Raw genomic sequence first — 13,743 nt, forward strand, 5'->3', positions numbered from 1 at the left:
ATCTCACACAGTGATTCACAGAGCTGAACCTCTGTCGGACACACTGGCCGGTTTAGATTCGGAATAACAGTACACGACTCAGGTAGGGACATTTTTTAAAAAAAATAGAAATAAGGATAAATAGGATAAATCTGCGGGGTTTGTGAATGGAGGATGGATTCCTGAAGCTCGCGGCTTGTTTTCGGGAGCGCACGTATCGTTTTTTTGCAGAGTGATGAATGAAAATCAGAGGAAAAAGGAAGAAAAAACACACAAAATCCAACCTTACCATGGATGCGAGAGTGCAGTGATGCTGAGGGTACATCTGTGACTGAATAAAGGCTGAAATAATAATAATAATAAATCCAGCGAAGAAGTTCTGACTATGCCTTCCACAAATCAGATGCAGCAGATGTTAGTTTGCTGAGGACAGATCCACCAGAGAGGACCGAGCAGATCACACTACTACCACACAGACCGGAGGATGGTCCCGGGGGCCCCCAGCACGACCACCACCATGCTCCCCGCCTCCGAGGCTGCCAAAATCTACCAGACCAACTACGTGCGCAACTCCCGCGCCATCGGCGTCCTGTGGGCCATCTTCACCATCCTCTTCGCCATCGTCAACGTGGTGTGCTTCATCCAGCCGTACTGGATCGGAGACGGCGTGGACACCCCGCAGGCGGGCTACTTCGGTCTGTTCCACTACTGCATCGGGAACGGGCTGTCCCGGGACTTGACCTGTCAGGGCAGCTTCACCGAGTTCAGCAGCATCCCCTCCGGTGCGTTCAAGGCCGCCTCCTTCTTCATCGGCATGTCCATGGTGCTGGTCCTCACCTGCATCGGTTGCTTCGCGCTCTTCTTCTTCTGCAGCACCGGAACCGTTTACAAGATCTGCGGCTGGATGCAGCTGGCTGCAGGTAGGAGACTCTGCTCCGACTGCAGGTGGAAGTTCCTGAAACAGTTCAGGAGGGGGAGGTTGTCAAAGTGTGGTCCAGCGAGTTCAGAATGAGTAGGAGATCACATAATTGAATGGAAATTGTCCAGAATCACAGGTTTTAGAGTTGAAAACCATGAAGCAGGGTCGAAACTCACACACCAAAAACCTCAATATTCCCCAGTTTCTCTCAGGTCATGTGCTCCAGTTTGGCCACAGAGCCCCATTTCACTAAATTGTGTCCCCGTGAAACCCCATTTCAAGCTTTATTGTGGATGCAAATGCCTTCACATAACATTATGTAACTCTGTAGTGTAGGTGGAGCGACAGCAGCCTTTGGGGGAAAGTGAGACCTCAAATTGAAAACACTCCCAGTGTGCTAAATCCTAAAGAGTTAAATAATAGAATAAATACTTTTTTTTTTTTACTATTTGATCTTTTTTGTGGATGCCTTATGGCCAAATCTTTGGAGACAACTGGACTAGAAGCCAGTTTTATCCTCCAAACCAGTGTTGTAAGGGGGATTTCCATTATCATCATCTATCAATATGAAGAAAATTCAATTAAATTTGCAGAACAGTGTCATTTTTATGCATGTTTTCCCCCCAAAGCTTGTATATTCATTACATCACTTTAACTTACTCAAATGTACATCCTCAATTTTGTTATTTATCAGCCAAAATATGATGTTACCCATCTAGATATATAAGTATAAAAGATAAATAAACACTCAGCTATAGAAACAGGTAAGTCCTCAGTGGTTTTTGTGGTTTACATTGTACTTTACTTACTACAAACCAGGAGGATAAATTGGAAATATGCAAATGACTCTTTTCCTCATTTAATGAGACAAGAAAGGGTCTCTCTGACACCTTCAATGAAAAGAAAAATGCATGTAAAGAAAATGAGGAGCACAGACGTGTGGTTGTGACCGAATTGCTTATTTTTTTAGTCATATTCCCAAGAGCCTCTGTGAAGCAGACCGAGAATTTGCCTGTCTGTTTTGCAGATTTTGATTCCCATCCAAAAATGATATCTTCAAATAACTGATGCTGCTCAGCTCCGGATCTCAGCCAACTTCTTCAGTACACGAGGGGAAAGTGACAGTAAATGTCAGCATTTAACAACTTATTTTCATTCCTACTTTTTTTTTTTTTTTAAGTTTTGGTAGACAATAGAAGCAGGGCTGCAGCCAGGATTTTAGATGCTTTCTTATATCACAAGCCAGAAAATTTTGACCAGAATTTTTTTATTTGGATTTTACTTTGTCAGTTAACTGTTCAACTATATTCTATGTAAATTTTATTTCCCAACTATTGGAGGTCTAAATGTTGTTTCAAAACACACTAACTATTCAAGAATACAAATCTGGCAGAGAGATGCTGCTGCCTTTGTTTATTGATTATATTTTGGCCTAAAAGTAGTGAAATTTAAACATATCAAGTCTTAAAATACTGGAGTCAGATTGATAAATCTCCCAACTAAAAATTAAACCACATTAAGGCTGCAACTAATGATATTTTCTCGATTAATCAATCAGTCGATTGGTCTATGAAATGTCATAAAATTGTGAAAAAATATTCACAAGATGCAACTTAAAATGTTTTGTTGTGTCCCGACCAACAAAGATATTCAGTTTACTATCATAGAGGACTAAAGGAGCGAGAAAATATTCACATTTAAGAAGCTGTAATCAGATAATTTTGGCATTTTTTCTTAAAAAATGACTAAAAGCAATTAATCGATTATCAAAAGTTGCAGATTAACTGTCAGTCGACTAATCGTTGCAGCTCTTAAACACATCACACATGCCTTATTCACCTTATGAAACGTTTTGGTTATCTCGTCTTCACTAGGGTGATGTCTGAGGCTGTGTCCTTTCAAACAGTCCATTGATCAGTCATGTGACCTATAGATGCCTTTTTTATAAAAAAAAAAGGTAGGAATTGTAAAACCCCAAATACCCTGAAAGTATACAGAGGGCTTCATATCAGTGACGTTATTGGAAAGAAATAGATGTAATCAATCGGCCTGTCATTCAAATGACCTTGACAGAACAAAAAGACACATTGTTAATAGAGACAACAGAACGAGAAGAAGCTGTAACTTAAATGTATTTTCCGCTCAGCTTAAAGCAAGTTTACTATTTTTCCTCTGTGGCATGTTTTGTCATGACACCCATGACAAATGATGATGGCTGATAAAGAATATTTTGAGCATAATCTCTGGCTCAGAATTCAGAGACAAATCTAATTTGTGTGTATAAAAAAAAAAAAAAAAAGTCTCCCGGCGTCATATTGTGCATCGTTATGAGAACTGGTTGTTCTCAAATGGGAATTAAATGTCATAACCAATAGCAGTCACATTCATAGAGAGAGTGCGCTTATGTTTTTGCCTACAGACACACAATCAGCCTCATTCAGGATGTGTCCCAAAAGTCCACTGATTACCAGTTTTAGCAATAAATAGCAGCCATCTAACGCCATGCCGCTCTAACTATTGATTAGAGATAGAGGTTAGCAACACCATTGGCCAGCTGTTAGGCCTAATTTAAACGCTATGTTCCCATTTCATCGCAAAAAAATAACCCTTAAAAGTATCCCCAGTGTCTCAAACCCTAGCAGCTGTGAAGTGGATTATAGGGAGAAAGCATGAGCCATCTATCACACGTCAGTCTAATGAGCAGCACAGCCTGGCAGTTTGTGTCTGTGCGGATCAAAGCTGCTTCTTATTCCTCTGAGTCATATGTTGGCTTTTCCCCCAGTTTTCCCACCATGGCAGAGGGGGAGCAGATGTGAGTCAGGTGAAAAAATAAATCACAATTGTCACAGTTGATACAGTCATCTCTGTTGGTTTTTGTAAATTTGGTTTGTAGGCCTCTGAATAGGGAACATTAATGAAGACAGTGGTGGAGTTCGGAGGGCTTTTCATCTCCTATTGATCGTCTCATCACCTCTTCTCTTCTGTCTCATTCGCTGCCACTGTGAAATCGGCCCATTAAGATTTTCTTGGCAACTTAAATAGCTAATATCAAGGCACTTTCTCCCTCTAAGCAGTCTGAAATCCTGGTGTGATTGTTAAAAAAAAAAAAAACTCCGCTGGCTTAATGCTGTCAGATGTCATTTCAGGGGGCACGGAGCAGCTGTGATGTGCTATCAAAGGCTGCGCATACAGCTCTCAGGCGGCCCTACTCTCCAACTATGGGTTGTCCTGAATGTTTGATAAGCACCGGCTTGCAGTTCGATAAGAATAATGACAAACCCTATAATGATATTCTTGAAAAACCACAGTCCGCTTTGATGGTATGTTTTATAGTTTGCATAACTTTGTGCAGCAGACGGCAGGCGGACGTCAGACAGTGCTGGTGTCCTTCTCAAACAGGGAGACAACTTTTACATCTGTATCTGCTCTCTTGTGATTCTCGGCTTCACTTTTCTCTAAGCTCTGACTAAAAAGGCTAATAAATAATTTAATGTTATTGATCAATGACAAGCCATTAATAAGGATAAATTCTGGCTTGTCAGGTTGTTAAGAATCAATTTGGCTGGTGCATACTGTGTCTTCCTCAATGCAAAAAAGCATAAGTTGTTTTGGCTTTTAGCTACACTTCCAATGGTCTATTGATTCCAAACATTTTGGCAGTTGTCCCTTTAATTCATGTGACCTCTCATCTCAGGTCAGATCCTTAATGTGATCATACGTTATGAGTAGTTCAACCAAAGAGTGATGTTTTCTCCTCAGACTGTTTTATTTGAAGGGTTTTTTTAGGTGCCAGAAGAGGTGAAACAATCTTTCACAAGCACACAAATAAAAGAAAAACAGAAGCAAAGGAAATTCAAGAAAAAAAATAAAGAAAAATAAGTGTAAGAGATGTCCGTGTAGTCATCTGGTGACCCCTGAGATTAATCTTGGGACCACTTCGGGGTTCTGAACCTCAGGTTGGGAACCGTTAGATTACTCAATTACCTTCTGGAAAAGTGCTGCAGAATATTTACAACTTCACACCTGATATATTATCATAACACTTTATTCATGATGTTAGTGTTGATGCTATAAACATTTATGACTGCAAACTTGATGCCCTATAAGAACGTAAGTCATTAATGAAGGATCATTAAATCATCTTGATAGTTTCACTTTATATGATAACTTTATATCGGGCCTGCAGTTGTAAATTTTAGTCAAATATGTTTCTTCTTCTATCCCCTTTCTTCCACTGAGTTATTTATCAAGTACAGAGCTGCAAGTTATTAATACAAATTGCTTTTGGATGGTCTGCAGCTGTTCTTCAGAAGTTAGTGGTCACACTGTCCATTAGTCTTCCTGGTTAATTAAAGGGTCAGACACTACAAGATGCATTCAGTATTTTCCCACTTTGAGATACCCATCTCTGGCAAATTTCATATCTGGTTTTTCACAACGAGGAAAAACAACAGCAACAAACACACCTCTTTCCAGAAACAGCATCATTGTCAGTCATAGTTTTTATCTGGATTACTTCTCTGGCAGAAAGTAGTTCCAGTTAAGACTGTTTACAGTGAGGTGAGATATTAAAACCTGGACAAATAAAACTAGAAGTATCTGCATGTCTACGTTTTTTTGGTGGGGGTGAACTGACCCTTTAAAGAGCTTGAAAGGCAAAGCAAGTTATCCTGGAAGAGTGTGTACACCAGGTTAATGGACTGTTCACAACCTAGTGACTGATAAGGTGGCTAATGGCTTATTACTGAGCCATAAAGCATTGATAAATGATTTATTTGTCATGAATAAGCCATTAGTTACAACTTATAGTCCATTTTTAAAGCATGTTTTATCAGAAAGTGGCACTGGTAATGGAAACAGTGGTGTTTTAGGATGAGGTGAGTGTGCACAGTGTGGAACAGCAGGCAGACAGCTCTGACGTGAGGCTGCACATCGGTGCTCAATAACCTGGACGGCCTCCAGAGCTCTGACAGCCATCTGGATCACTCACTCACACAAGCACACAGACATGAGGACCGCCATGGCAGGAGCAGCTGCCCCCATTTTCTGTGGATGTTAATCCATAGAACTCCACAGAACCCAAGGTGGGTTACTCAAAAGTGCTGCTGAAGCGTTTCCAACACACGGTCCATTTCCTGGTTGTCTGACGAGCAGCTCCCTGTGCAGTAAGTGGCTTTCCTCATGGCGCACTCTGCCTACTAAGTGGTCCTCTAGAGAGGGGAGCTGGCATTCGGAGCCAACAATAAAACGTCCATTTGGTAGCTGGAGGTTTATTGATCCGAATGTTGCTTTCCAGAATAACAGGAAGCAGGGCTCTAACAGGGGGACAGCTGCCACCGTACGGCCTTTTTGCCTGCGTGTACTCGGTTTCAGTTATGTGTTATTGTTGAGCTGCAAGAGTGACAGATAGATAGAAGAGAGAGAGAGAGAGAGAGAGAGAGAGAGAGAGAGAGAGAGAGAGAGGCGGGCGCCACAAATGCTCTGGTTGCCTTATGTTTGATGCATGATAACAGCGTTTGATATGGCGTCTGACTGACTGATATTATTATATGATTGCTTGGTGCGTTGTGTGGTATTCAATTTTACACCTCTTCAGAAAGATGTCAAGTGGAACTGGGACGTGCTGCTTATCGCCGTCACATTGTGTCTTGGAAAGGAGAGGGAAAGATACGCAGAGACACTATCACGCTGTGTCTGCGGAGGAGGAGGCCAGATAATGAGAGAGGATCCAGAGAATGTTTGAAAGCTGAAATCTTCATCTTGAAATACTGCTTGTGTTATTTCTGTCCAATAATAAGTCTCTAATCCAAAGATAGATATCCATTAGACATTATACTCTGTTTGTTTGCTCTTACTCCTTCATGACAAAAGCTGCATAAAAACCTTTAATTCAACACTTTTTTTGCTCTTTTTATTGATGAATTAATTGATTCTTTGATGTAACCTATATTCAGACTCATAAAAAAACAAACAACCTGGGGAAGAAAAGTCAAATTAAGTATTAAATAATAGATAAGAATAATTATCATGGAATAAGTGCAACAATTTAGAATTAATTTTAAGCATCAGTGCTCAAACTTGTACAAATAAGATTAATTAAAGAGTTTCCTGAAAGGAGTCTAAATATATATTCTAAAATTATTGCTTTTGGCATCACATTATGAAAAATCCACAATTGAATGGATAATTTCTAGGAAAATGACGAAGATCATGAGGTTAAAATGACTCAAACTGACTAAATTTACAAAAAATGTTACACTTCAAATGTCCAAAAACCTGCATGTGCTTATATTCTTCATGTCTGAGATGCTGAGAAACAATCCCACCATATGGTCCATTTAGTAGCTGTTCTGAAGCTTTTGATCCTATTACATGATCTTCATCAACAGATGGAGTTTGCCTGGTTTTCATGGAATTATCGAGGGTCATATATACATTTTTTCTGACTTCTTATCTTTTATTCTTCTATATTTTGTTTTTCTCTTCATTTTAACATCTACAATCCCAAACTCCTTCTGCTGATGAAGATCATTTAATATGACCGAAAACTCAAAAACAGCTACTTAATGGACCTTGTGGTGAGGCTGGTTTCTCCAAGGGCCACTATAAACATTGAACCTCACATTTGAAATTGGGTTTCACATACTGATTTTACATTTTCATGTATGATGTCTTACATTTCATATGTGAAATATGATAATCACATGTTCCTGTATCATCAGAAATCTTGCAAGAGTGAAATGTGTCCACATGTGTCCACTTTTCACATCTGAAATTTGTTTCACAAGTGTTAATTTCATTTCATTCGAGTGTCAGGCCCAACAAAACCCTGAAATCACTGATTTCACCCCTCAATATAAATGCTTTTAATGCTTTAAATGCTGCGTATGTGGCATCGGTCCATGGTATGTTCTACCGCCTATAAAAATAAACTGTAAATAAATAGATACATAAATAAAGTGAGCATCTGCTGGCACTAACTGGTGGCTTCTCAGTGCTCCGTGCACATCGTGGTGTAGTTGAGCTGGTCCTGATTTAAAGCCGACAGCTAATGACATCAGCCGGGTCTTATCCTCTCACACGTATCATGAAGGACCGGAAGAGTCTGAGAGGCTTTACAGTGATGTAACATGACCACACATGAGACTAAGACTCCACCATTAGCCGAGGAAAAGAAATAAAAACTCAGCAAGTGGTGTGTTCACCTCCAGGTGTTTAGATGAAAGTCAGGTTTCAGCTCAGTGAGAGCAGCAGAAACCTTTTCTTTATTCTCTCCTTTCAGTGAAGTGCTCAGCTGGTTCCCCCTGGCTGCCTGCCTGCTCTGTAGGTGCCGCCTGGAAATGAAAACATTTCTTTTTTAAGCTCAGAGAGGTCACGCTGGATGGACAGTTATTTTACACCGAGTCAAGAAAAACGCCATAGAAGCATAAACAAAAAGGAGAGCGCAGTGTGAATCAGCCAAATTAAAGGCCAGCCAAGTCAGCTGGAAATCACTGGGAAAGAGGATCTTGACTACAGACTAATTCTGAGTCTGTGGATTAAGAAAGTGGATCACCTCCTTTGGCTGATGAGGATTTTAAAGGTACAGTAACCAATATGTGACCTCTATCAGCCTTTTAAGTGACCAGTAGGAACACCAAAACCCTCCTGTCCCTTTGGTAACTCATATCTGACGTAAATATTTCAAAAAAAGGAGAGTGGTTGCTCATCTAAATGCAGCTATGATCCATCAGAAAGGTTTGGGAAAGAGTAATGAATCAGAGAAAAATAATATAATCATGAAGCCTCTTCATCATTGTGCTTCTTTGGCTGCTTGAGAAGGCAGCTTTTTAAATCTTTGTAGATAAAAATGACTTGTGTCGTACGTCATCAACACAGTCTTCTAAATTAGATTTCATAAATTTTGTTCCAAAAGACACAAGACAGCAACTGCTTTGTTGTGTCTTTGCTGGTTCTGATCAATAACCCTGTCAGAGAAGGGTTTTTTTGATCACTTGCCTGTCCAACAATTCAACCTTTCCTTACATAACATTCATTTGGGAGATGGCTTTGCCCAAATTAACTTACTTTTTCCCCTCCAAGTACACACACATCAGGAATAATTAGGAGACTAGTGTTTCGCTGAAGGACACTTCAATATGTGGACAAGAGGAGCTGATCAATCCATCAATTGTAGAGCTGACTCTAGAGAGATTAGTCTATAACAGTGAAAAAAAGGGTCAAAAGGGCAAAAATTGATAAATGAAGTGATGCCTGCAAGCTAGTTTGCCTCTTCTCACTGCAACATATAAGCTATCCAGTGCACCTTTTTTGTTATGTTATTATATTTAATCTATCAGTGCTATCCTGGAAGCCATGCTGTCACTTGCTGCTACTGCTGCTGCTGTTCATATAGCATTAAAAGTCCCTCCTCCACCGCAGCATCCACCTGTAGGGCTTTCAGGCTCTGTGTCTTCCTTCACCTAGGGAGGAAGTTAGTATCGTCACTCCCCACCTCCTGCTACGCTCAGCTTGATGCTTCCTTGTGGGGGAGCGACGATAACAGAGCCAAGACGCCAAATATCAACTCCAATAATAACCAATTCTACATCAGATGGCAGACTGAAGTTTGCATTTAATTTTAATTGGTAACACTTAATTGTGTGGTTGTTGTTTTTGATCCCTGGCTCTTCCTGTCCACATATTGATGTGCCCTTTGTTAAAAGCGGCTGCCAAATTAATGCAATTTACTGTAAAAATACAGCGTTTATGTAGCTGCAGCACAAGAAAATCACCCAATTTTTCCAAACTAATCTGAGCTTTTTCCAATTTTTGATTTTTCTTTATATGATTACATGTTAACTTACCAATTACATGATATTTTGACATTTTACATACATGTTATAAGTTGTCAACCACTCCATGGATTGTTAATTGCTATAAGACTGAAAAAAACTAAATACTTCCTTAAACATACAAATTAAAAATATGGAGCTACACTGAGTGCACAAACCCCCCCCCCCAAAAAAAGCTTGAAATGTATCCTTCCTCCCAGATGATCAGCGATCTTCTTAACAGAGCTGTCAGCCCGTGAATAAATCCAAACACCGTGTGGGTGAGGCGACGTAAAGGTGTCACAGAGGGCGAGGTGTTTTATGGGGTGTGTGGTCGGGTGGAGTGGTGAGATTGAACATCGTGTCCAAGATGCTGCAATCACAGCTTGACTGGAGGTCGTCATATCTGCCTGTCAACTGCTCACAAATCTGCTGCAGCCAGGGGAGGAATTTGACATTAATGTGCACTAACAATTTCATAGGTAACAGTGTAGTCTGTATGTAGAAAGTATGGCAATACTATGCTTCCTCTTAGAAGGATTACAAGGTCTCTTATGCTTTAACTGTAGTGCTGATATATTTGACCCTGAAAGAAAATAATAAAATAGCCACAAAAAGAAAATAAAAATAGAAAATAAATAATCATATGATGCTCCTGTGCTTCTTCTTTTAGCACTTTTTAAAATCACAAATCATGCAAAGTAGATGATTACTATGTAGTTAATGAGAATAAACCATAAGCTACATTAGCTAGCAGCAGATGACAATGTTAGCATGCTGATATTAGTCATAGATGTTTAAGTATAATGTTTAGTAAACATTATACACTAAACTAAGGTGCTGAATATGGTAAACATCTCAATCACCATCTTAGTTACGTGTGTTAGCATGCTAACATTTGCTAATTAGCAGTAATGGTACAAGAAACTCTATTGTAGCTAATTTGTAGCTTAAGCTAAGTGACAGTAGGTGATTTCCTGACTTCTGTGAATGATAAAGTGTTGAAAAGTGAAGGACTGTTACAGGTGAAACTCTACACTTGACAGATTTTTCTCCATAAAACCTTTTCCAAGAAACAAGGCTAAGAGTATAATCATGCTAGCAGCTCTGCGAGACTGCACTAACACAAATAACAGCTCAGACCAAAGGAAATTTCATTAGTTTTGAAGGTATTTGGTTATAAACTGAATTGGACAAATGAAATTCAGACCTGATGATAGCACTAGAGGGAAGATTAGGTCACCAATAATTATTCCTGAGGTGGATGTTAACCAAATTTCATGGCAATCTAGTTGTTGAGAAACCATAAATATGAATCTCATGGTGGCATTAGACAAAGAGTTAAGTGATCATTGAATGTATTAGGATTAATCCTCTGGGAACCATGAATTTTTGGATCAGATTTTGTGCCAATCTGTCCAGTAGATGTGGAGACATTTTCCTGGATAAGTTAAAACTTTGACCTGCTGGTGACACAAGATGAAACATTAAAGGATCACCAAAGTTTTTACAATTCATCCTCTGGGCACCATGAATATCTGTACCAAATTTCAACCAATAGTTGCTGGGATATTTCAGTTTAGACCACAGTGACGGACCAACAGACTGATATCTATAGAGCCATGCCACTATCTATAAACAAATTACTTTTCATGGCACTGATATTGTGAAGGTCACATTATTTTGAGCCACCTGCTGCGGCTTGTTGATGAATAACATGTCATCCCGAGGTGATGATGAGTTTGTCTTTAAAAATTAGCCGCGGTGTGATGGACAGATGGGGCTGCAGGAGCGGCTGCAGCCTATTTGAGGTACAGAGCGAGAGCAGTGTGTCTGATTGGGGAATCGCAAGGTGTTTAGAGCCTTAAGTGTGACTGACAGTTTTGATTGCGGAGTAGTTAGGACGTGGAATGAGCAGAGAAATGGAGATTATATGAGATGGGGAGAAGGAGAAGGGACTCTCAAGGCTGCCGGCTAGATGAAATTGACATCCAATGACAAGTCCCTGTTTTTCAAACGGCTCTGAGACTGTAATTATGCTGCACAAAGTGGATACTCCCCTGCTCAGGTTAAATTACAAAGAAATGAATAGAGATGATAGAGGTGTTTATTGACATGAGGGAATTTACATGCACAAACAAAACATAATATAATAGCTTCAATGCCACTTTGATTTAAGCATGAAAACACTGACTGGTGCTGTTTGATGGAGTCAAGGGGATAACAGATACCTCATTACCTTCACCAAAGATGTGATGTTCTTGGTGCTGTTTGTTTGTCTGTTAGCAGAGTGTCTCAAAAATGTTACATATTTCATTTAAATTTGGTGTAAAGTTAAGCCAAAAGTCAACAAAATATGGCTGCTTACAAAGCTTTTTTTTTTTTTGTAATGCTTAAATTTACAGGTCCAGAACCTCTGAATAATTTACAGTTTGTTTTTTGGAGAGATCTATGTACTTTGGTATTAATTCTAGGGGAAACAGTGTTCAGCACATTTTGTCAGTTCACAGCAGATCTGCAGAACATGCAAAAATGTGAGATTTGCAGTCTCAAGTCAAATTTACAATTCAGCTTACATGGAGCATAAAGTTTCCAATAATAAATTAATATTTACTCGGGTTTAAATGGGGCTATCTTACCAAGACACTTCCAGTTTCTCTATACTCCAAATAACGTGGTTAAAATGATTAGATCTGTAAAATAAAGCAATAAAAGCTTTAATTCATAACTCTTAAATTATGAGGAGTTGCCACATATATCATCCAATCTTCACCAAAGTTAGTAGATTAAATATTTGAATGAGCCTGCAGAAGAAAGTCATTGTTTATTTTTAGACATGTCATACTGTTTTCCTATAATTGGCTGCCAAATTCCTGATACCGTACTTCACATAAACTGCCATAATTCTTGAATAAATCGTGCAAATGAAACCAAATTAAGACACAGGTGTGCACACATCTACTATGAGCCATCCTGGAAATCTGATGGTATTTTGACAATTGTTGACTGTGCAGCAACTTTATAAAGTTAAATTGTTGCATCTCGGTGATCCTGTGAAACTTGGCACAACTTATCCATATACTGTGCAAACATTTAGGTATTATTTGAAATGATTATCACTGTGTGTATTTGGATGCAGATCCAGATGCAGATTAAACCCATTAACACTTTTTGTCATTAAAACAACACATTCAGATAATTACGTGACCTCTGCAGAAGTATGTGCTCTCTGACTGCTTTCTAGTTGTTTTGAATGTCTAACTGAACATTAAATCACACTTTTATCACACTATTGCAGGGGAAAGAGACCTCACAGGCTCCATTACCTCATCATTAAACCAACTATAAGGAAGCATATTTATGCTCATGTTGTTAAGAGGTTGCTGAAGGCAATTCTTTACCATTACAAAACTGGCAAAGTTGAACCTCTAATTACACCCACAATTTGCTTGTATGAAGCAACACGGTTCCTTAAGAGCATTGTGTCTCTCTCCGAGGAAGCCTATAGCCTTGATTTCAGTGTTTGCCAGAAGGTTTTATACATGTTTCATGAGATCTGCCTGGCTTTCTTATGTTTTGCTGAGACCGAAGAAAGAAACAGTGCAGCAATGGAAGTCTGTTGGCATTTTCCTGGGCTGCGTTGCCCTTTAAATTGGTGGTATGATGATGGGATGGTGTCCGGTTGCCAGACAGAGAGAACAGGTAGCAGAGCTGATGGGGAGATAACGAGGTCTTTCCAAGCAGTCTCTCTGCAGGATGTGGATGTGCTGAAGTCATGGGGCTTAATAACACTCCTAATCAGGTGCTAGTTATGAAGCAGCAGGAGGGCGAACAGCAGGAGGATTTGGAAGGAAATGAGAGTGCTGAATGGCAAGAGGAGACAACTTTGACATCCTGGTTGTGAGCGTAAAAGACAAGAGATATATTCATCCGAGTGCATGTGCGCGCGAGTGTGATTCAGACCAGTAGAAATATTACTGATGCGAGTAGGAGCCATCGATGTTTTGATATTTTGCTCTCTGAAAAAGAAAA

General features: G+C 39.6%; 1 protein-coding gene across 2 annotated transcripts in view; it reads left to right on the forward strand.

The window, feature by feature from the left end:
* Nucleotides 1–51: 51 nt before the first annotated feature.
* Nucleotides 52–13,743, forward strand: part of lhfpl3 (LHFPL tetraspan subfamily member 3) — a 44,388-nt gene continuing 30,696 nt past the window's right edge. For both annotated transcript variants that reach the window (XM_042403605.1, XM_042403606.1), the window contains exon 1: nucleotides 52–899. In XM_042403605.1, the coding sequence (XP_042259539.1) occupies nucleotides 464–899 (436 nt within the window). In that variant the 5' untranslated portion in view covers nucleotides 52–463. The remainder of the gene's footprint in view (nucleotides 900–13,743) is intronic.

The sequence above is a fragment of the Thunnus maccoyii genome, chromosome 23, assembly GCF_910596095.1.
Source record: "Thunnus maccoyii chromosome 23, fThuMac1.1, whole genome shotgun sequence".
NCBI lineage: Eukaryota > Metazoa > Chordata > Actinopteri > Scombriformes > Scombridae > Thunnus > Thunnus maccoyii.